Genomic DNA, 23,494 nt, shown 5'->3' on the forward strand with positions numbered 1-23,494 from the left:
GTGTATACGTGTGTGTGCGTGTGTATACGTGTGTGTGCGCGTGTGTATACGTGTGTGTGCGCGTGTGTATACGTGTGTGTGCGCGTGTGTATACGTGTGTGTGTGTATACGTGTGTGTGTATACGTGTGTGAGTGTGTATACGTATGTGTGAGTGTATACGTGTGTGTGTATACGTGTGTGTGTATACGTGTGTGTGTATACGTATGTGTGTATACGTGTGTGTGTACGTGTGTGTGAGTATACGTGTGTGTGTATACATGTGTGTGCGTGTGTATATGTGTGTGTGTGAGTGTGTATACGTGTGTGTGTGTGTGCGCGTGTATACGCGTGTATACGTGTGTGTGTGCGTGTGTATACGTGTGTGTGTGCGTGTGTATACGTGTGTGTGTGCGTGTGTATACGTGTGTGTGCGTGTGTATACGTGTGTGTGCGTGTGTATACGTGTGTGTGCGTGTGTATACGTGTGTGTGCATGTGTATACGTGTGTGTGCGCGTGTGTATACGTGTGAGTGTATACGTGTGTGTGTATACGTGTGTGAGTGTGTATACGTATGTGTGAGTGTATACGTGTGTGTGTGTATACGTGTGTGTGTGTGTGTGTGTGTATTCGTGTGTGTACGTGTGTGTGAGTATACATGTGTGTGCGTGTGTATACGTGTGTGTGCGTGTGTATACGTGTGTGTGTGTGCGTGAGTATACGTGTGTGTGTGCGTGTGTATACGTGTGTGTGCGTGTGTATACGTGTGTGTGCGTGTGTATGTGTGTGTGAGTGTATACGTGTGTGTGTGTGTATACGTGTGTGAGTGTGTATACGTGTGTGTGTGTGTATATGTGTGTGTGAGTGCATACGTGTGTGTGTGTGTATACGTGTGTGAGTGTGTATACGTGTGTGAGTGTGTATACATGTGTGAGTGTGTATACGTGTGTGAGTGTGTATACGTGTGTGTGTACACGTGTGTGTGTGTGTGTGTGTGTGTGTGTCTACATGTGTGTGTGTGTCTACATGTGTGTGTGTGTGTGTCTACGTGTGTATGTGTGTGTGTGTGTATGTGTGTGTGTCTACGTGTGTATGTGTGTGTGTGTCTACGTGTGTATGTGTGTGTGTCTACGTGTGTATGTGTGTGTCTACGTGTGTGTGTGTCTACGTGTGTGTGTGTCTACGTGTGTGTGTGTGTCTACATGTGTGTGTACGTGTGTGTGTCTACATGTGTATGTGTGTGTGTGTCTACGTGTGTGTGACTACGTGTGTGTGTGTGTGTGTCTACGTGTGTGTGTCTACATGTGTGTGTGTGTGTGTCTACGTGAGTGTGTGTATATGTGTGTGTGTGTGTCTACATGTGTGTGTGTATATGTGTGTGTTGGAGGAGGGACAGACGGAGGGATGAGGCCGGAGAGGAGGGAATGTGTGTGGGGGGAGCTGCTAACCTTACAGCATACAGCCAGCAGCTTCCTCCTGCAGCCCGGGAGAGTCGCACCCCAGCTCAAAAAATCTGCTAGGGAGGGGCGGGGATTGGACGGGAGCCGGACGGAGAGCACAGAGGGCATGTGGAGGGAGAGAGGGGGGGTAACTGCATGGAGAGCACAGAGGGCATGTGGAGGGAGAGAGGGGGGGGAGAGCTGCACGGAGAGCTGCAGAAGGCATGTGGGGGGTCCCTCCTGCAGGTGAGGCGGCGGCGCCGAGGAGTGGGCGCCTCTGCTCGTGGGTAGTGTTGCTGGAGGCGCTGGGGTTTGCTGTGAGGGGGAGTGGGGAGAAGTGAGGCGGTGGCACCGAGGAGCGTGCGGCGATGCCCGTGGGTAGCGGTGTCAGTGGCTGGTGAGTGTGACCAATGAGAGGTGTGCGCGGGCGGGCGGGCCAAGGGAGCAATCCGATTGGCCGGAGGCTGAGTGACAGACCGACGGACCAATCAGATTGCCCCTGGACACGGACATACAATGGTTTAAAAAATATAGATATAGATGGGTAATAGGCAGGTGATTGCTTTTATTTAAAAAAAATAATGATTTAAATTTTTTAAATGTTTTGGAAATCTTTATCCGATCTTTTGTGGTAAAACACCTTCAAAGAACTTACAAGTGAAAAGTTATTTTGTTCCTTGTAAAGTTGTGATTATGCCATTAACCAAACAGATGAATGGTATTTCATATTTTACACAAAACAAGTAACAGTTTCACTTGTAGGATGATTGGCTTCCTTTGACAGATTAAGCAATATCTTATATATTTTTTTTTTTTTTTTTTTTTTAATAAAATCAGTTCTGTAGTATTGGATAATACTCACTACTTTTTAAATTTTATTATTCAACTCAATTTTAAGGAGATTTAATATACTGAGCATCCTTTGGTTTCTACAGCAGGTTTTAGTACACCTCCCCAGCAGTGCAAGATCTTTGCAACACTGTCTGTGATAATTTGTTGCCAACATTCCAAGCAGTTTGAGCTGCAAACTATAACAATAGATAATGTTACCGTTGTAATATAAAAATACATTGTAGCAGCTGAGTTACACCGACTGAAGGATTGAAAGGCGGCCATTATGTGAACACTGGGAAACAGGATTTTGCTGATAAATCACAGGAAAACCAATCGATCGGCAGCTTAGGTAATTAGTTTCAAATAAAAGGTAATCAAAGGCTCCATATATTAAAACACAAAAAATATTTGTTATTTTTTTTGTTGTTGTTAAGACGCTTAGATTGCCTCTTATTGCATAAATAAGTGGTTTCTCGTACCTGCAACATAGGACTCCCCTAATAAGCATAATACAATTGATGAGCATACACTACTCTGCACACAAACACACCACACACTCCCACCTCTCATTTTTCTCCAGAAGGCCGGATTTTACTTCCTCCAAACTCTTGCCTCCAGCTTTCTTCCTCTTCTCTTTTTTTTTCTTGCTGAGAAGTTCATCCTTGAGCATGAAACAAAGAGCGCACTTTAGTAATATTTCATTTGTAGTTTTCACAGTAATAGCTTTACGTTTGCAACTGCACATGCCGCTCTAATAACCACTTATTCCAACCTGCATGTTTTATTTTTTATTTGGTATTTTATCGCAGGGTACAAAAAGAGCAGGGAAATTATGGACACATTTCGATAACGTTATAACAATGTTTGAATTACAGCATATTGGGGCGGAGAGGGCAAGTTATGGTGGGGTGAGGGGGGAGAGAAAAGAAACAATATGTTAAAGAAAAGAAAAACATGTTGGGGAAAATCTGGGGATTTCTGGGCCTACTTGCGGCTTCGCTAAAACTTTAATTAAAAAAAACGCTGTAGGGTCATTTTTAAACAAACAGAACCACGCTGCAGTTTACAGAGCTAAACATCTGTGTGCACTTTCAGTTTGGCAATTCTGCTTTTCATTAGCAAAAATGTAGCTCGTCTGCATGGTGTAACCCCCAACGCCATCTAACCCCCAATAATAACCAGAAACAACGTCAACCTGTGGCTGGGCTTTCCCACAGTGCAATGGGACACCTGGTCACGGCTGTTTTGCCGAAGACAGACCCCTCCGCCGCAGCCGATTCCCTGTTAGGGTACGGGGTTCATTGAAGTGGTTTTAGGGTATGGCTTAGAGTAGGAGGTATTAGGGTAAGGGTGTTTTTGGGTAGGGGGTTCAATAACCTTAGCGGCCGGTAGTAAAGTGGATGGTGGCAGAAGCTGCGGTGAAGTGCCGGCGGCCATTTGGTCGTGGTGAAACGTCCGCGGCCAAATGTCCTAGACCGTTCCCACAGCAGTTTGCGAAAGGTTACATAGCATGCGAGGCAGCATGGAAAGGTCAGCGGCTGCAGTCATGAAGGGCTCTAAATGTGTTTATTATGTCTCGGATTTGCACGTGTAGTTAAACGTGTGTAATCATGCTGAATAAGCAGGGACAGGGCCTATAGTTTAAAATGATCAATTATTTATTTACTTCCTTGCACAAAAAAACTAGGTACTGTAATTATAGTGCAAAGATAGATGAATTGGTGGTCATATGAAAGATCAATGTCCAGAAAGGGCAAAATGAAGCCAAAAAAAAAAAATCAATTCAATTATTTTTTATAAAGTTCCAAAATAGTCCGCAGCGCGGTACAATGGGGAACAGAATGAGATCTCTTCAATGACATACCAAACAAGAACAAAGCGCAGATACAGGTAAAGGGGGCCCTGCTTCCAAGAGCTTACAATCTAGATTTAGCAAGAAGCAAAGTTGAACCAAAAATATAAAAGTGGCTGCTCATGTGGAACAGAGTGTGCCCCAGGGTGGAATTTGGTCCAGCCACATGGTTTGGAGGCGCAGATGGCATGGAATATGGTCAAGTCACACAGCTGGTACCAATTGGGTTAGGGGTATGCCAGATAGGCTTCCTTAAAAAGAGGGGGTTTGGGGAGCTATGAAATGCCTGAAAGCTGGGGGGGGGGGAGGAGATTCTGATAGTATGGTGGTTGGGAATTTCAGAGGGAGGGAGAAGTCTTGCAAGCGGGAGTGAGGAGGTGGTAATAAGGGAGGCGGAGAGGCGAAGGTCATGGGCAGAATGGAGGGGGCGGTTAGGAGAGTATTTGGAGATGAGAGCTAAGCCAGCATTGAGTTTTGTTTATTATTTATAGGAGGTCAGAGCAGTGTTTGATGGCACTTTGCTTAGTTCTGTGTCTGCACAGTGTTCTTTAAATTACTGGTAGAGATTTAAAATCATAGTGAAATGTCACAAATTGGTATGATACAACCATCACACAAACTGTAGGGGTAGGGTGCTTCATGACTAGAAATCTATATATTTACTATAAGAAGCAAATCTGAATAGATCTAAATTCCATGGGATATGGTACACACAGGCTAAAGAAAACGATGCATGAAGAAAAAATGAAATATTATTACTTAATGAAAATATGTGGTAGCCACACAATTTTTAACAATTCCTATTTATTATAAATACTCACCAGCTGCTTCTCCAGGTAGATGGACCAAACCACAGCATAATGGCCCACTGTGAAAATAATGAACAAAAGCAATGCCAGCTCTGCATTGCTCATCTTTCTCACCCGCCTGTAATAGAACACAGGCTGTCGCCAATCCGGGAGGCCATTAACAAGGATATCATCGTACCTAGAACAGCAATAAGATTGGCAGGCTTTAATGTACCTCCAGTAAATAAACACAATCAACATCATTACATTAAAAAAAACAGCAGAATGTCACTAAATCATGGAATTAAGTGTAAGCAAAAACAAGATCATACAGTCTAGGGTATTCACATTAAAGTGCCTAGGTAGCACCTTTGTTAAATCACTAAAGGGAATGAATACGCTGCACAAAAATAAATACCATCCAACTTTGATGCCTACAAACCATTTACATATTTTTGTACGGCCTGTGCTTATCAGAACCCCACACTTTACAATTGCCAGAAAATGGGTAAATTAGTAAATGTGTTCATATAACTTGCTACTTTGGAATATGCACCAAAATGGGAAACAATTATTTACAGAGACCTCCAGGAAGACTACTCCTAACCCATCCATGATTCAACGCCTTCGGCTTCTGGTAAATTCATTAAACAGATTACAGGAAAGAACCATTTATGATCATGTTTTGTTACATACTTTAGAACAAATGTAGATAACAAATGTGACTTTAAAAATAAATATCTTCAGCACTATGCTATCCTGCATTTAGAACTGCAGGTACAATTCCCTTATGCAGCGCAGTTTGCAATATTAAAAAAAAAAAAAGTGCGTTGCCAAGGTTAGGCGTTGGATTTGGGATATTAACCAGGTCCTACTAATTCAATTCTCCTGCCACTTACACTCCTTTGCATATTTTGTTTTAACCGTGTCTTTTAACCTATTCCGAAAGAAAAATGCAAGCAATACATAAAAAAAAAAAAAATAGTAATGATTACAGAACATTGACAAGTTGACACAGGAATAACTGAACGTAATAAGTCTGTTCAGGGAACCACACTATAAAAAGAAATAACAGAACAGGGAGTGCAGAGTACTTTTATGTCTAAAGCACATATTCCCATGATCTGTTATTTATATTATCTGTTATTTATTTGATTACCACGTGTATTACTACTGTGAAGCGCTATGTACATTAATGGCGCTATATAAATAAAGACATACAATACAATACATAGAATACTTTGGGGCGTACATTAGAACAATGAGGTACAGTACAAAACATTCTGAATAATACATCGTTAGAGACATAACGTTTTAAAGCGTTTCCCTTTCACGTTACAAAGTGTGTTGCTGCACATATGAAGTGCAAGCATCTCCTCCCAACTGTCCCCCAACCTGCAAAAAAAACCATACAAACGCCAAGGCTTTTCCATGTACTTTTAGTGTAATTAAAATATTATCAGTCTCATCAGCTTTTGAAACACTTGCCTTTACGGTTAACACCATTCTCAGTACATTTTGCGAGCCCCAGTAGAAGCAAATAGTTCATTAAATAAAACGCTCAGTGTTTCACCCCCTAATTATACAAACTACCATCTGTATGACGTTGCACAGTACCCGGATATCTATTGTACCTTTTTTTCCTTTATCCCATAAAACACTGAAATTTGTTTGTTTTTTAATTTGCAATGGTTAAATCTACTGAGAGCCTGTTTAGAGTGAAATAAACTTCTGGCTAAGGAACTATAACATAACAGCATCATGTACATTTGTATTCAGGGGGGCAAACCAAGGACAGCAGAAACATACTCACCACCAATGAAAAAGAAGGAAAGCTGCATTGTAAAGCTTACAGCAGTGTAATCAACATTTTTAAAGAGAGGCATACAACCTGTTAACCTTAAACTGAGCTCCACTCATTCGAAATTCTGATCACACAGTTTCAAGAATTAAATCTGCACTGAAAGGCCTAATTTGGTGCAACACATTGACCAAAATATTTTAATTAAAAATATTCTGAGTTAGTGGCGAGCCTAATTACAGGAATAGAAATAGGGCCTATATTGTCATGCAGGTCAGTAGGACTCCATAGTAGGTTTTTCGCAAGTAAATTGACCGATCTAAGAATAATAGCACAGCTGCTAAACTGCCAGTCTTGACATGTAAATCAATTTAAATCCAACAAATGCAGTCGCTGCTTCCATACTTATTATTAAATTGATACCTTAGTGCGATTTGAAGAAAAAGACTGATATTTATATATTCAAATTAACAAATGGACTTGCGATAGGAAAAATATCTATATCTATATATAAATCAGCCACAGTCAAAACAATTAACATGTAAAGAAATATCCAAACAAAATGAGAAGAGGGGAACACCCCCCCCCACACAAATACATACACAATATCTGCAGAAAGATGCCATTATGTTCACAGCATTTTCAGGCAGTAAACATTTATGCGTTGCACCCCTTAAAAGAGCACTTCCCATTCATGCAACGCCTGCTGCTCTGAGCAACCGTCTCCAAGGATTAAGCCTGACAATCAATTCTCCATTGATTTTATCATCAATGAACATCATGGCTCACACAACTGTCCATTTTAAAAGGAAGATGGCTTCCATTATAACCCACTTTTGGAATATAAGGTGATGAGAAGCTGAAGCATTGCAGCATTAAAAAAAAAAGGGGGGGGGGGTTAGGGAGTAGGGAGGGAGGAAGCAGCAAAGGGGGGGCGCGCTTGGGTGTAGGGAGGGAGGAAGCAGCAAAAATATAATCAATTAGAAACTGCCACATACAATTCAAAGAACATATTTTGAAGACTGCAACTCATTTGGCACCATAGATAAACAAATATGGTGAATCGAGTATCTGAAATATGGTAGCAAGAGGCAACAGAATATTCGTATCAGAATGAAAACAAAAGTGGCATAAACCATTGTGCTCAATTCCTATCTAATTCCAAAATCAAATCAACGAAGATTACACGGAACGTCGGAAAGTTTATCATATTTGCTTGTGCGGCAAATATTTCTGCAGACGTTCCCCAGCACGTCTTCTGTACCATATTGTTATTTAGGAGGCCACGTGATCTATTAGCAAAATCATAGGTTTTGTGAAAATGGTAACAAAGAAAAGTGATGCATTATGCAACCAGAACAGCGCATTAGTGTGGAGGAAATTATTGGGAGTATTAATCACGTGTGTTTCTTTCAATGTTTAATATTTGTTTCTGTATATCACTTTTGTATTATATTTCTCTGCATTATGTTTTTTATTCTTACCCATCAATGTAAAGCACAGTGCACATGGCTTGTAATATACCTACATTAAAGGTACACATACATCTTGATTTTGGTAAAGTTTTACGAACCTCTGTTAAATCCGATGTTACTAAAAGTGTCAAATATACACGTATACATAATGTCCATAACATATAGTGCCAACCCAATTATAAATCTATATTATATTACCAAGAATTCATGTTATTGCTTTTGTTTTAGACCTCTACATTATCCTGCTGTAGTGCTAATCCCGTGAGCTTTAAAGGTGTGGAATCAACATTTTTATGTTTTAATAGCTTTAACAATATATTAATCAACATTTGTGCTGGAAAATAAAAGCTTTCATTTTTAACACACAATTTTGTTTTACCAATTTATACATACAAAGTAATGCTAACAAACAGTAGTATCTCAACATACAGAATAATTTACACCTACACTAAAAAAAATATATAAGAATATTTGATGCTCATTAATATTCCTATAGTTTAAGGGCACAATCCACCGCAAAAGTTTGATGACAGAAAATCAAACCTATTTAGCATTCGGATTTAGCAGTTTTTTGTTTAAAAAAAAAAAAAAAAAAATCACAATGATCATTTACTCACCTGGAAGCAAAACTATAGAGTTGAAATACGCATCTACCACCTCCCCAAAAATAAAATAAATGATATAGCTCTTTAGTGCCATTACATAAAAGGAAGGAAAGCAAGACTCACTAGAGTCCACACAAGGCCTTTACTGTGAATGTTTTTTTTACTTGGGTATGACAGACTGTAAAAGCACATTTAAAAGCAGTTTGTTCCGTGGTTGCATTAGTATGCACTCAAAATGCCATGACAAAATACTGCAATCCATTTTAACTGATGCAAGGAGGTTGCAGTGCAACTCATTTGAAAAGTCTGACCATTATTGATAACTTCCTTTGTTAATCCATTCCTTTGGTAATGGACACATTCCAGACATTCCCATCAATAAATCATACCAGCAAGGACTAATTCACAATTAGCAAGCAGGGAAACAAGACTACAGACAAATACAAAAGCAGCTCCACTTCTTGGATATTTCCAAAAGAACACCTGGAAATATAGGACACGTTTTCAGGCTACTGAGAACAGGAGCAATATGATAAGAAAAGGGAGTCACTAGAAAGTTAGAAATCCAGCATACCGCAAGGCCTATACCTATATAGAATTTGCTGCCAGGGCCAGGAACATAATGGCAGGCAATGCAAGGCCTTATGGAGCCATTAAGTTAAATATTTTAGTGCCAAACAGACCTGCAACATATTGTATACAAATGTGTCATAGATGTGCCATCTAATGCTAAACACGTTAACCTAGATCAATAAACTACACCATAGAGTTGAATATTTTTCAAAATCAAAAATAAATAAATTCATACGGTTCGGAAAGAAATGAAGAACATCAGTCTGTAAAATAGACGGATTATAAAAGGTGGTTTGATCCTTCCTAATTTCAACTTTTACCTAGAAGCTGCACAATTTTTACCCATTATTGATTGGCACACCAAAACAAATCCCAAGCGATGGGTAGAAATTGAACACACATTACCCTCCACCCCACCGGAAAATGTACTTTGGATTCTCAAATCTAAAAGTCCCCGAGAAACGTGTGACATTCCGTCAATTCCTTGCTCGCTCTTCTACTGGGACAAAAAAAGGTGATCAACCAAAAGCCCGTCCCAATGCTCCCCACTATCCTCCAATCCACAATTTCCACATGTAAGTGAATACAGCAATTTCTCTTCTTGGCAAGAGGCGGCAATTACAAGACCCTTACATTTTTTTGATTCTGGAACATTAAAATCTTTTACTGAATTACAAACAAAATATAATCTTCCCAAATCTGAATTTTTCCAATTCCTATAACCAAGACATTTCAAAATCTCTCTGAATGTACCTATGAATAGATTGTGAGTACTTTCTTGTTTTGAAAAATTCTGCATGGATTCTTCCTTTATGAAAAAGGAAGTGTATGGGTGTATATAAATAAATCTTACAAAACATGTCTGCAGATAATAAATTACATATGCTTAATTGGGAAAAAGAACTAGATACGAGGATACCACTAGAAGAATGGGAAGCCAGATCCACAAACACCTCTAAACGCTCGATTTGTACCAATATAAAAGAGAATGGATATAAAATCCTACTAGGTAACTAGTACTAGATAGATTAAGTAAAATATATCCACAATATTCCAACAGATGTTGGAGAGGATGTCAGCGTTGGTACGATGTTACATCGCTGGTGGTCTTGTCCCAACATTTCTCAAACTTGGTCACAGATCTTTGATTTGATCGCAGAAGTAACCCAAACAATTTTTTATATTAAAAAAATCCCAAACTTCCTAAATGTTTCCAAATATTGACTTCACACATTAAATCGGCCACCAGATGCGCTATAATGAAAAGGAAGAGCCTTTACCAAGGACTGTGATTTACAAAAATGAAAAGAAGTTAATCTTATGGGACGTCTCACAAATCTGTTAAATTCATCTTTTGATCAATTCTGTGAGATTTGGCTGCCCTGGAAATCTTCATAATATATCATTTGATCATATAAATATATCTTTATATCTCATCAATTGTAAATGCATGATCAAATAGAAATGTATATGGGATTGTATCATAAACCCATCAACCTCCCTTTCCCCATTCCTATTTTATTTTTTGTATCCTTCCCCATTCGCCTTTTATAAATTTATGAAAATGTTCAAATTAGACAGTTAAACAAAAATAAAAAATAATATGTTTAGGAGTGGCCAACGCCAGTCCTCGAGACACCAACATGTCAGGTTTTCAGGATATCCCTGCTTCAGTCTTTGACTGGGCCACCTGAGAGCTGAAGCAGGGATATCCCAAAAACCTGACCTGTTGGTGGCCCTTGAGGACCGGACGGAGTTGGCCACCTCTTATCTAGGCATTCAATCTCCAAAGAATTATTCCCGGGCTGTTTAAATCTGCAAGGAAGGAACCTGCAGGTCACATTCCGCATCTGTATTTTGTCTCATACTGTACCAACAAGCACAAGGTTATGTGAATATCAACTATCTTTCAGACAAATCCCAGCCAGTTTAAGAACTAAATCAAATTTAAAAAAAAGGAATAGTAAATTGAAACATTATTTACAACAGTAAGCAATACAATCTATTAGGATGAAACACAAACACTGGTGTTTCCAAGCACATTAACCTGTTACTAAAACTCGAGTGCAATTTAGGTCACCAAGATATGATTAGGGACCATGAAGGTTTTTGGCAATAAGTAGGTGGCATATGTAACATTTTTATTGGGTTTAACTCACAGCTAAAGTATTTAATTTGTGAGTTGTTACAATTTCCAAGAAACACTACAATGACATGAATGCTCTATGCACAATTCTCAAACAGTTCAGCAATAGGAACAACCCATACATATAGTTCCATAACAGAACACCAAGCTGCCACCAGAAGCAGCATCAAGGCTGAGCACATAATATAATACCAGAGACTCAGAAATGCAGGTTAGAATATTTCATAGGGCATATTTCGCTTTCGATATTGACTTTGGAAAGATTTCAGTAGATAAAAAAAATGCGCGTCTGAAATGCAAGTTAGCAAAAGCGGATTTGAAGCTATGCTTGTGGGTGTGCCCTCAAATACATGACATTCTCAGAGGCTGGAAGGAAACGCATCAAAACAATTAATGCAACGTACAGTCAGATCGTGTAGCTTTCATTTTCGGAAATAGGAAAATATTGTAAGAGCAATTCCCCAAACCATAAACCTGCCACAAAATGTATCTTATTTCAAACACACACACAGACAATCGGAAGTACAGAAAGAACAAGTGTGAGTGTACGTGGGAAAGTCTGATTAATTTGCTGCCATCCTGGCATAGGACGGATATATATGATGCCTTTGTAAACACCACATGGGGATTCTTCACAGACACCCGAGAGGCACGGAGATCTCAGATTAAACTGGGAGTCAACTGTATAATAAAGGTGGGGGGGGGGACACATAAAATACTTTATTCAGACAACATCTGGAATATATAGAAGACCAACATGATTTATGTGGCTGAAATGGCTCCGTATTAACCTTTTGGGTGCCAGTCGGACAGCAGCCCAAAGTGCTACGGCCACTCTGGCACACCGTGGTCATATGACCGCATACCTTAAGCAGGAAATGCGCCACCTCCATGTATTACAGATGGCGTGCTGCGCTCCCGACACGCGATCTCCCCTAGAAAACGAGCACTCTGTGGGCATGACAGTCCCTACAGCATGACGCCCCTGGAGGGCCACACACCATGACATTGCGGCTACCTCATGGGGCCCCTCTGACGGTTTAAAAATAACTACTACTTGGTTAGAAAATATATTGATTAAGTGAGTTTGTAATTTATGTTATAGACACTGTTTTACCATTTAATATTTTTCTGGAAAATAGGACAGTAGTTTATAAAACTGTATTACAGTACAGGCAGTCATCGGTTATCCAACACAATGTGTTACTCAAAATGGCATTGGATAGCGAAACGTTGTAAAGCGAAACACATTTTCCCATAGGAACACTGTTTAAATGAAAGGTTCCGTTCCTGAAGGCATTTTTAACACTAAATTACACCAAATATTTTATGCTGGCAATAAGATATGCAGCACACACATAAATTATATAGTGTATATACTGTATTATATATATAATATAACATAATAAATAATATATTATATAGTATAATATAATATTATATAGTATAATATTATATATATACGCTCTTACGACGCTTTGCAACGTTGTTTATGTGTATGTGTATGTGTATATATATATATACACATACACAACGTTGCAAAGCGTCGTAAGAGCGTTGGATAAGCCGTTTTGGCGTTGTAAAAAATGAACATAGGTATGCATTGCACAGCGTTGGATAAGCCATTTGTTGTAAAGCGAAGCGTTGTAAAACGAGGACTGCCTGTATAGCATTTCCTGTGCAAATGGCAGAGCAGCAGCACAGAGCACATCTCAAAGCAGCAGCAGCAGCAGCACAGAGCACATCTCAAAGCAGCAGCACAGAGCACATCTCAAAGCAGCAGCAGCAGCAGCACAGAGCACATCTCAAAGCAGCAGCAGCACATCTCAAAGCAGCAGCAGCAGCACAGAGCACATCTCAAAGCAGCAGCAGCAGCACATCTCAAAGCAGCAGCAGCAGCACATCTCAAAGCAGCAGCAGCAGCACAGAGCACATCTCAAAGCAGCAGCAGCAGCACATCTCAAAGCAGCAGCAGCAGCACAGAGCACATCTCAAAGCAGCAGCACAGAGCACTTGCCTGTTTCAATCCAAAAATGTTCAGTGTAAAATGTGGCCGCCTCCTTTCAAGTAAAGTTTTACATATAATGTACATCCGTTCCTGAATTATTGCTGTATTTTTAGAATTGTAAAACATGTTTGAATAAAAATTAAAAAAACGGAAAAAGCACAAATTATAAAATAAAAAATAAAAAATAAATACTTATTCAAAATGGATAGGAGAGATCACCAAAAAAAAAAAAAAAACTACCTTTAACAAAACAAAGGAATCTAGTTTTAAATGGATCCAACAACTGGTACGTAATATTTTATATATTTATATTGTGTTCTTTATATTATTTTGTAAACGTTCGCTTTAAATGTGTGAATCGCTTTGAATCCCATTGGGAGAAAAGCACTATATATTAGGTTATTATTATTAATATACCCCTATAAAAAAAATAAAAAAATACAAAAAGGTAAGGAAATCCCCCCTTCCCTTTTTCACATGGGGGAAGCCCAGTGGTGTGTGTGTCATCTTTCTGGTGATTTTACTAAATGTTTGGAGCACAAGCAGAGAAGATGCAAGGTTTGACATTTCCATGCACCAACGTGCATACTTTTTGAAACTCTTCTTCTGTTGCTTAATGATTGTAGTTGTTCATATTCCTAATCTTGCCCAGAACAATTTACATTTCTTTATATTTGTTTATTCACCGGGGGGGAGGAGGGTTCACTTAATACAGCCACAACACCACATTTGCACAAAACTCTCCTCAATCGGTTAGTTTTATACACATAAACATAATATAAAAATGACAAAACAAGTACTAATTGCTTTCTGAATTATAAATCCATTTTTTTCTGCAACGGGTTAACCATCACAGTCCTACCAGAAATAGTGCAGATATCTATATATTTGTTTTATCTCAATTACCAAAAAGGCCCAAAAGATTAAGCATTTATGGGGGATTACTGCTCGCCTCAAGCAAAACCGAGGCATACAGCCAAAACCCAAGTGCTTTAAAAGAATGCAATAATGTCTGGAAATGGCATTGTACTAAAATACAAACAATGCAGACCCAGAGTCCCAAATAAATCCATATCAAGCCAAACATGGATTTCAACTAATTTGACTGTGTATACAATGTGGAGTCCAGGACCACATTGTATTTTTGTATTTATATTTTTGATGGTGACGGGACAACTTTCTGACCATTAGTCACTTTCTATGTAATATAAGTATAAACAGAGATACAAATTGTACGATTACCCAGCAGAGAGTTGAGTGGGTAAATCATTAATCATTAATTTATATTATGTTAAAATAAACCAAATAGATATTTTTATTTTCTGGGCAATTAGGCATCTGTCTTGTCTCTCCAATCAATATCTACTGTGAATAAATCAGTTAAGATACACAAAACAAATTCTAAATCCCAAAAACAAGATTTGGCAAAAGCAATGTTATTTAAACAGTTTTTTGGATTGTTTTTTCAAAAAAAATTTAGTCAATGAGATGGGTGTAAAAAGCAGGAACACACGTTGGTATGCAGCCAAAGTGATAGTTGTGTTAAGAAGGGCCCCATAACTGAAGGATGTTTATGCAAACGCAAAAGAAACATACATAATTGAGGGTATGGAAATGTGCTACCATTTGATACGGTTAACCCAGCAAAGTACTGAAAAGCGATCACTATAAATGATCTCTTGAATGTTATAGATTCTAATAAGCTCAGGAGGAGTACGAATTATTTTTTCAAAATATAAATGTGCAAAAATATGTAGAGACCGTATTAAAGTTAAATTATACAAGGCACTGTAGCACTGCTGAAGTGTTTTTTTTTTTCTTTAACCATTTAATTATTAAAATATCTTCAAAGCTCTATGCAGCCAAGTTTCACAATGGATTGCACCTTTTTTCCCACTTAAAAATATATCCAAACAAATTATTTTATACTGAAAGCTACAGCCAGTCTACCGGTGGTTTCTTTGAGGGAGCTCACATACAATAAACAAATAATCCTTGTGCAACAGTAACGGTCACTTGACCAACACAAAGAAACATCTTCTAGTTAGCACATTTTAAAACACTTCCTTCAAATCTTTCTGCAATGATTGTACAATGGTGTTGTACCAGGCTGTGTGGCCAAAGATGTCGTCTTTGAGATGCGTAAATAAGAAATGAATGGTAACAAACATCAGATATTAATGCAGCATTGAGGGTCCACATATGAATTGGTATTATGCATTTATATGTGGTCAAAATATCCTATAAACCCGACTTCAAAACAATTGGATGTCAAAAATATGGATTCACAGAAGCAGAGCTATTGCACGAGCGTTGCATGTCCCCTGAATTCAGTGGTCTTCTGTGGGGGAGGCTGAAAATAAGGGATTTTTAAACGTGTCCTCACAGACCCGCCTCTAAGACGTTTTATTTGGAGTAACCAATGAATTTGCAATCGAAACAGATTTCTACATAAATAATGAGTCTCGCTTAACATCAGTTACTTTGTGTAAGTGGGGACTTGAAAGTCCCTCGAATATGTTAAGAAATTCAATGTGGTCTCTTGCAAAAGTACCAACAAAAAAAAAAAACGCACAAACTAGTGACTGTCAAAACAGAATAAAGGAAAAAACTCACATAAACCATCAAAACATTATGTGACCCAATCATATTTGTGTGTGTGCTTCGTGATCACCTTATAAAATTGGCCAACTTGTCACCATGCTGCACATTTTCTAAAATTGCATTAATTTTGTTAATTGTTAACCTACATCTAGCTAAATATCCAAACCTTTATGAAGGCAGGAACAAGTATGCAAAGGGACTAATTACCCAACCTTAACTAGAGCAAAAAGATGGAATTCTAAATGACTAACACATTATGCACAGAACAATGGAGAGTGTCTGATTAATGCACAGTTGCATTGTAATGCAGTAATAATGTTGATTGAAAGCTTTCCTATGGAGTGCATAACTATTCTTCGCTATTCCACATTTTAGCCTGCAGAGAAGTTAAACTTACCGCTGTCTCCTCTCTTCATCCTTTAATACTTCGTAGATAGCCACCAACTAAAACAAAAGGATCCCTTTTAGATTAGTGCGGTACAAGACTGTTTGTGCAGCTGGAAAGACAACAACTAGACAATTGCCTCTATGTTTGTTGTGATAGAAACAACTGTGCATTTTGCCCAATCAATAAAGCTGTAAACATTCTCAAATAAAATGTTTGTCCGTTCAATGTACGGCTTAGGTGCTGTTACTTAAAAGCAATTCCCACGCCCAAGTTATACGAACTAATAATTGTGTAGTGCAGGTTTTCTTAAGCAGTAGGGTGCTAAAGTGCACGGTTATGTTAACCACTGATATGTCAGAGGCAAGAAAACAAATTAAGCTGCAATGCTATTTGCAAATAAGTTTGTTTAAACTAAACCAGATTTTCTCATTTACTGTCCAAGTAGTGAACAGCAGGAGGAAAAAAATTCCTTTTATTACTTTGCAGAAAAACCTGAAATCCTTTGACTAATTTCGCCTCGTTGATTACTCACTTGTCTGAACTGGGTTTCTGCGTTTTCCTCCTTGTTCTTGTCTGGGTGCAGTGTTAGAGAAAGCTTGCGATAGGCTTTCCTGATGTCTGCAGATGAAGCATCCTGCGAACAAGGAGAGGAGGGAGGGGGTGAAGCAAACACAAAGCAAACTTTGTAAAGAGACTGAAATTCCCAGAGCCTAGTTAAGATCTAAAGATAGCCAACCAAGTACAGCACCTAAGGCAATGTAATTTGAGCCATCAGCGAACAAGCTAGACTGACCCACATGACTGAACAATTATTCAGCCTAATTTCACTTTCTTCTTAACTTCTCTGTGCATGCCATACTTCCACCCTTGCAAAGCACATCTGATTTTCTGTATATTGAGAAATATTAACTGCTACAAGATCTAGCAGCATCAAAAGACTGCAAAAAAAACCACACAAAAAAAAACACGTTTACTATAAACAGGCGAAGAAAACAAATTCAGGTGTGAAATAGAACACAACTTTTCAGTTTACACTCACACATCACAACTACCAATGATTTCTCGAGGACATGATTTGCATTGCTTGCGTGTCAGCTCCTAGAGGCTACATGCAAGATCTAGTTCTTTTATCCACACTATTTAATATGCTATCTTGGTAGGTTACTATCTGTATGTTCCTCCTACCAATTAGATTGTAAGCTCTTTTCCTAAATGTTACTTTTATGTCTGAAGCACTTCTTTCCATTATGTGTTATTTGTATTATTTGTTATTTATAGGATTGTCATGTGTATTACTGCTGTGAAGCGCGATGTACATTAATGGCGCTATATAAATAAAGACATACATACATATTGCTAACGTTGTGTTAAATCATATCGCTTGCAATGCTTTGTTAATGTTCCCGCAACCACAGACAATGTATTTTGCATGAAAGGGTAAAAGAATGATAGACCTACAGGCTTTATGCTTTCAAAGAGAATTATTTGCCACTAACTTTACTACAGTCTATTGAATAGATGTTGAGTCTTTTTTGCAAATATCGTGAGCTTTCCTGTTGTCACCCATTACACTTTCTTGAAAGCACAACCTTAAAAAAAAAAAAAAAAACACACAATCTGAAGGAAATTGTTTAATCTCGATTTTTCTTTTTATAAAAACGAGCAGTATTTATGCTATATTTAAAATCTAAACTTTTATTCGAGAAGCCTATAAAAACTTTAGAGAACATAAATATACAAAGGCATTCACGTGATACCAGCCAGCAACATTGTAAAGCTGAACTGAAAAAGATAAGAGATCAACATCAACAATAAAAAATAAAATAAAAAACAACTCCATAAACCTAAAAACAGTCTAGTTGTAATCTTGTTACTGTGTTACCGACACCACTCACATAACAGAGTTGAGAATATATCGATCGTGCTTCAAATTTTCTAAGAAAAAACAAAAAAAACTCCATAAAATAAAAAAAAATATATATATTTATTAAAAAAAAAAAAAAAAAAAGAGGACAATGCGAGTTGGCTGAAGCACGCCAAAGGTCTCTTGGTACAAAGAGATTCTGCCACATGATAAAGTAGGCGTTACTAAGCAACAAAGCCAACATATACAGAATATAACAAGAAGCACAGGGAAATCGGCTATGTGTAAGGAATAAAATGACAGTGGCGTCACACAAATGGATTTCAGACCAAATATTTCAGTAATCTTTGCAAAAGACGGCATAACCATTATGTGCTGCATTAGTAGCAGGAACAGTCATTAAACCACGTGTAAGCCACCGATCACTAAAATACCACCACTACTACAGGAAAATGCAGTGCCCAACAAACACTATTCTGCATGTACATGAGCAGGCAGAGACAACTTTCTGTCCCCAAATGATGTGGGAAATGTATATCAATAAAACTAGTCCATAGCCATTGTGCACTTGTCGGATTGTATTTCAGTGTGAAGTACGTCCATTCTTAGAAATAAAAATAAAACCGGGTACAGACCGTAATACCCTATTCTACACGCCTCCTTTGAAAGCTGCGTTGATCAAGTTCAGTTAGTGGCTTCTTAACCCTTTTGCTGCCTGAAATGCCCCAGTAATCTGTTGCAGACCCCTTTGGCTGACAAAAGGTTAAAATCAATAGCAGTGATGTGTTGACAGAAAGGCTTCCCATATTTAACCCCTTAAACCTATAAGCAAAGCTCGATCTACTTGCCCATTAGTCTGGGAGAAATAGGAAATTAGGGGTGACCAGCGCTGTAAAGAATGAGGGTGCAGAAGCCGCCATGTGGGGGGCAGTGCTGCCAATCACTTCGCTACTTCCTGAAGTAACTCCCCACAATGCCTGCATACCATGTACGCCACCCCCGTCTTTCCTGTGCTGGGCCCCACACGTGGTTAGCAAATGAAGTCATGACTGAACTCACTGGAATTTGTTTTAAAGTTTTTTTTCCCATCATTTGGTCTATTTGGCCCCACCCCATTACATCACTACCATGCTCATCCCATCATCAAAAATTCCAACATATTCCGCAGCGCGGTACAATGGGGTACAGTCATGTAAATTACATAAAGGGAATGACATACAAATAAGGACAGAGATACACAGATACAAAAGGTAATGAGGGCCCTCACCCTGAGAGCTTACAATCTAGAGGCTCTGTTAAATAAGAGCACTGTATACAGAAGTATAATGTACACCTTGTTCAGAATAGCATGACATCACACAGAGGTTAGAGATTGCACATGAATGAAAGCAGGTTTAATGTTACCATGTCAGCAATCCCACTTTAAAAAAAAAATATGTAAAGATTTAGATACAGGGCTACTCCTAAATGGCACTTAGTAGCATCAGAAGACACCTTCTGGTCCATTTACTAGAATTGGTTGTATGTGTCTTCCAGTTCCAGCTCTGGAAAGTAAAGGTAATGTGCTGAAAAGTAAGCCACAGTCAAAGTTCATCACACACTTATTTGGGGCTTATCAACAATGTTATGCCATGGCCTAAAAGTAGATCTAGATCATCTACTATATTATCAACAAGCCCCATACATTTAACAGAGAAACAATCCCCCAAATCAGGCAGAAGCCGCACGTTCGACGTCGGGACACTTGCTGTATGTTGCAGCTATATGGAATAAATGCTCAACATTTGTTTGGGGAAACACTTAGGGACATCTAGGGATTTAGTGGTGCTCCCTGATGCAAAAGAAGCCGTCGTCTATTGGATTCCAACAGTGGCCACTCGCTATCTTTTCATTATTCTGATATAGATGCAGAAAGTGCCTTCCCTTATCCCCAGATGTAATATTGGAGTCAGAGGGTGTAACGTTGCAGGGATTTGCCTGCTGTACATTTTCCCCAGTTTCACAGCACACAAGGTATTTCCCCGTCACCGCCTGCACTGCAAAACCATGCAGTGCTGGTCCCACTGGCTGGAAAGGGTTAATCTCCTTCCGGTCTAAAGCCAGGCTGGCCAACTCCAGTCCTCAAGGGAAACCAACAGGTCAGGTTCAGGATATCAATGCGACAGCACAGATGGGTCAATCAGTGGCTGAAGCTGGAATATCCTGAAAACCTGACCTGTTGGTAGCTCCGGGACTGGCGTTGGCTACCCCTGATGTAAAGCAGTTTGGAAATCTCCATACATTATTTAACCAACCTAGCAATAGTGTGGTGATGCCCGCCAGCACGGACACTAGCCCCACCAAGGCATGATCCAGGTGAAATAAAATTAAAGCACTACAACCCCTGTCCTTTAACACCAATCTAAAACCTTTTGTACTATTTGTAAGAACTGTCTCAACGTAATAAATGTTTGACAGCTTTTGGAACGGAGAAATTCAAGATAAAACCGTACGATCACAGAACTCATATATAATCGCTCTTAAACTAATTTATTCAGACTTTAAATAAAAAAATATTGTTGTAAGAAAAAGAATTACGAATATGGGAGTGTTTGTCAATCAAATATTTACTCAAACTAACACACACTCTGCCCCCATCTATGGGGGGGGGGGGGGGGGCTCAACTTCATTCCTGAAACCCCAACAGGTCAGGTTTTCAGGATATCCCTGCTTCAGCACTGGTGGCTCAATAAAAAGGTTCAGTCTGACTGCACCACCTGTGCTGAAGCAGGGATATCCTGAAAACCTGACCTGTTTGGTGGTGGGGGGCTTGAGGATTGGAGTTGAGCACCCCTGCCCTCCGACACAAACATAAGCAAAACTATCCAAAATGCTGCTGCACAGTTTTTAGTGCCCTTGTGTACAGTTTTGCTTTCTTGTGAGACGTTTCTTCAAGCATCAAAAAGCCATCACCGCTAGGGGACGGGCCTTTGATTTTTTAAGATCGCAAACTTTCAGACAAACATTGAAAGTGAGCGAAACATGGTGTGTGTCTCAGTATTTAACTATTTTAGAGGATTTGGTAAGCGACTAGCAATTGCAGTGATCCAACAAAAAGTTTCATCTGGATGGAACAGACAATTCACATTACAGATAATTTTGTAGGGCCAACTACTTGGTTTGCGATAATCGATTTATTGGTTACTAGGCAGAACGGATTCGGTACAAACCGACAAAGCAGACTGATCAGTAGGAACCATAGGGTTAACTGGGAAAGAGAGGTGACACACACACACACACACACACACAATGTATGGATTCGTATGGTTTCATTATGCAGCTCTTATATCAGCGTGGCAGATGCTGCTATACTCATGGGAAAAAAAAGGGATTTTTCATGCCTGATGAATTTTCCTTTCAGCTCAGCTGTAAAAAGTGCCAAAATGGCTAAAAGGGAACTTGGGCCACAAAAGTAGAGTGGAGCTTAAAAGGGATGTACATTTTAAATGATCTATAACTGGCCTCCTGATAATGTTCAATACAATTGCATCATACTGGGTTAAAAGTGCCGCAGACAGGCCTTTTCTGTTTTTAATCAGCTATTTACGTTGTTTCTCTCTCTCTCCCCCCCTGGTGCCCATTACTAATTGTTTCCACAAATACCTGGCATTTAATATCAAAGAACAGAAATCCGCCCAATGCTAAAAGTACTGTATGGTGAGGGTTTGCGTCACTTATTCACCCCTTGGTGAATTGGCACTTACTGCAATGCAGAAAGTATGACTTGAGGTGTATATATAATAAAGAGCCTATGGGAAGCACCATATAAGAAGTTGTGGTTGGTTTACAAAGTACCAACATACATTAAGCACAGCACAAGGGGAATAGGAGACAAGAACACACAGCATAAGTCGCATAAAAAACTAATACTGTAGATTGACACACAGGGGTGCAATATTAAACAATGATAATTTATTACAAAATATAGCATCGCCTTTAGATAATATAGTTTGTCAAATGGAATTTTTAAAAGTAAAACATTATCTAAAAACTTTTTTAATTTAAGACAGCAGATTAAATAAATGTTGACAAAAACAAAAAGGTTTATTTGGTTTGCTTTGATTTTCCCTTTTGAATACTGATCACATATAAAGTGCTGAAGTATCAGACTACTAGGTTTTGTGAAAAAAATATATACATTTAAAAAAAAAAAAAAAAAAAAAAAAGTGGTTTTTTTGTTGTTGCAGGGAATCCTCCATGAAGTGTGAACACCCAGCTTGGTCATAGCAAACACTATGCATATTATATATTCTGGAATATTTATTATGGTTAAGGTAAGCTTTAGGCCTGAATGTAAGATTTTCATTGGGGTTTCAAAATCCTGAAGCAATGGCAACAGACTGGAAAAAAGGAACAACCTGGTGTTACAATACTCTGTTACTCCTCTGCAGGTTTCTAAACGGAGCAAACCTGTAACATTACAGAACCACTTTATGACTTTATAACATACTTTCACTGCCATTGGATGCAAGACATGCCTATTTTTTTTTCTTTAAGTATATAATATTATCATCGGCTAATCTCCTCAGAAATGAGTGGAGCTGCGATATGGTGCAGTGTGCACTGGGGAAAACCTTCGGCCTTTCAGGGGCACAACGCTGCACCAGATATATCAAACAAATTCAATTTCAAAGTAACCAGATTTGTCTTGCCAATGTCCGTTCTGGTTCTGCACCAATAAACTGGATACATAGCTGTGCATTGTAGGCAAAAGGTTTGCATGACTAGTGCTTTTATTACCATAGAAATGTATATCAATTCAATAGGCAGTATTTCAATCCCTTACCATTTAGAAATGTTGAAGCATTTTATTTCAAAATTAATCAACTGCGTGCTTCATTAAAATGTATCATTCGGGGGGGAAAAGTGAAAATTTCATCTGCTCCCTGCTGCAAAATGTAAATGAAAATGCAGCCACTCTTGCAGGGTGTGGGCCAACTCCAGTTATCAAGGGCCACCAACAGGCCAGGTTTAAGGGATATCCCTGCTTCAGCACAGGCAGCTCAATCAGTGGCTCAGTCCTGTACTGAAGCAGGGATATCCCCAATGCCCGGCCTGTTGGTGACCCATGAGGAATGGAGTTGCCCCGCCTCCAGCCCC

At 38.9% G+C, this 23,494-nt stretch overlaps 1 protein-coding gene and 1 long non-coding RNA gene across 5 annotated transcripts in view; one reads left to right on the top strand and one right to left on the bottom strand.

Moving 5' to 3' along the window:
* The window catches only part of LOC142488767 (uncharacterized), a 433,714-nt gene that overhangs the window by 266,319 nt on the left and 143,901 nt on the right, over positions 1–23,494 (top strand). The gene's annotated exons all lie outside the window — the stretch shown is intronic.
* The window catches only part of DNAJC1 (DnaJ heat shock protein family (Hsp40) member C1), a 118,382-nt gene that overhangs the window by 53,623 nt on the left and 41,265 nt on the right, over positions 1–23,494 (bottom strand). For all 4 annotated transcript variants that reach the window (XM_075587550.1, XM_075587549.1, XM_075587548.1 and 1 more), the window contains exons 2-5: positions 17,024–17,125; positions 16,501–16,547; positions 4,925–5,090; positions 2,815–2,912 (exon numbers count right to left, since the gene is read on the bottom strand). In XM_075587550.1, the coding sequence (XP_075443665.1) occupies positions 2,815–2,912; positions 4,925–5,090; positions 16,501–16,547; positions 17,024–17,125 (413 nt within the window). The remainder of the gene's footprint in view (positions 1–2,814; positions 2,913–4,924; positions 5,091–16,500; positions 16,548–17,023; positions 17,126–23,494) is intronic.

This window comes from Ascaphus truei, chromosome 2 (assembly GCF_040206685.1).
Source record: "Ascaphus truei isolate aAscTru1 chromosome 2, aAscTru1.hap1, whole genome shotgun sequence".
In the NCBI taxonomy this organism is placed as follows: domain Eukaryota; kingdom Metazoa; phylum Chordata; class Amphibia; order Anura; family Ascaphidae; genus Ascaphus; species Ascaphus truei.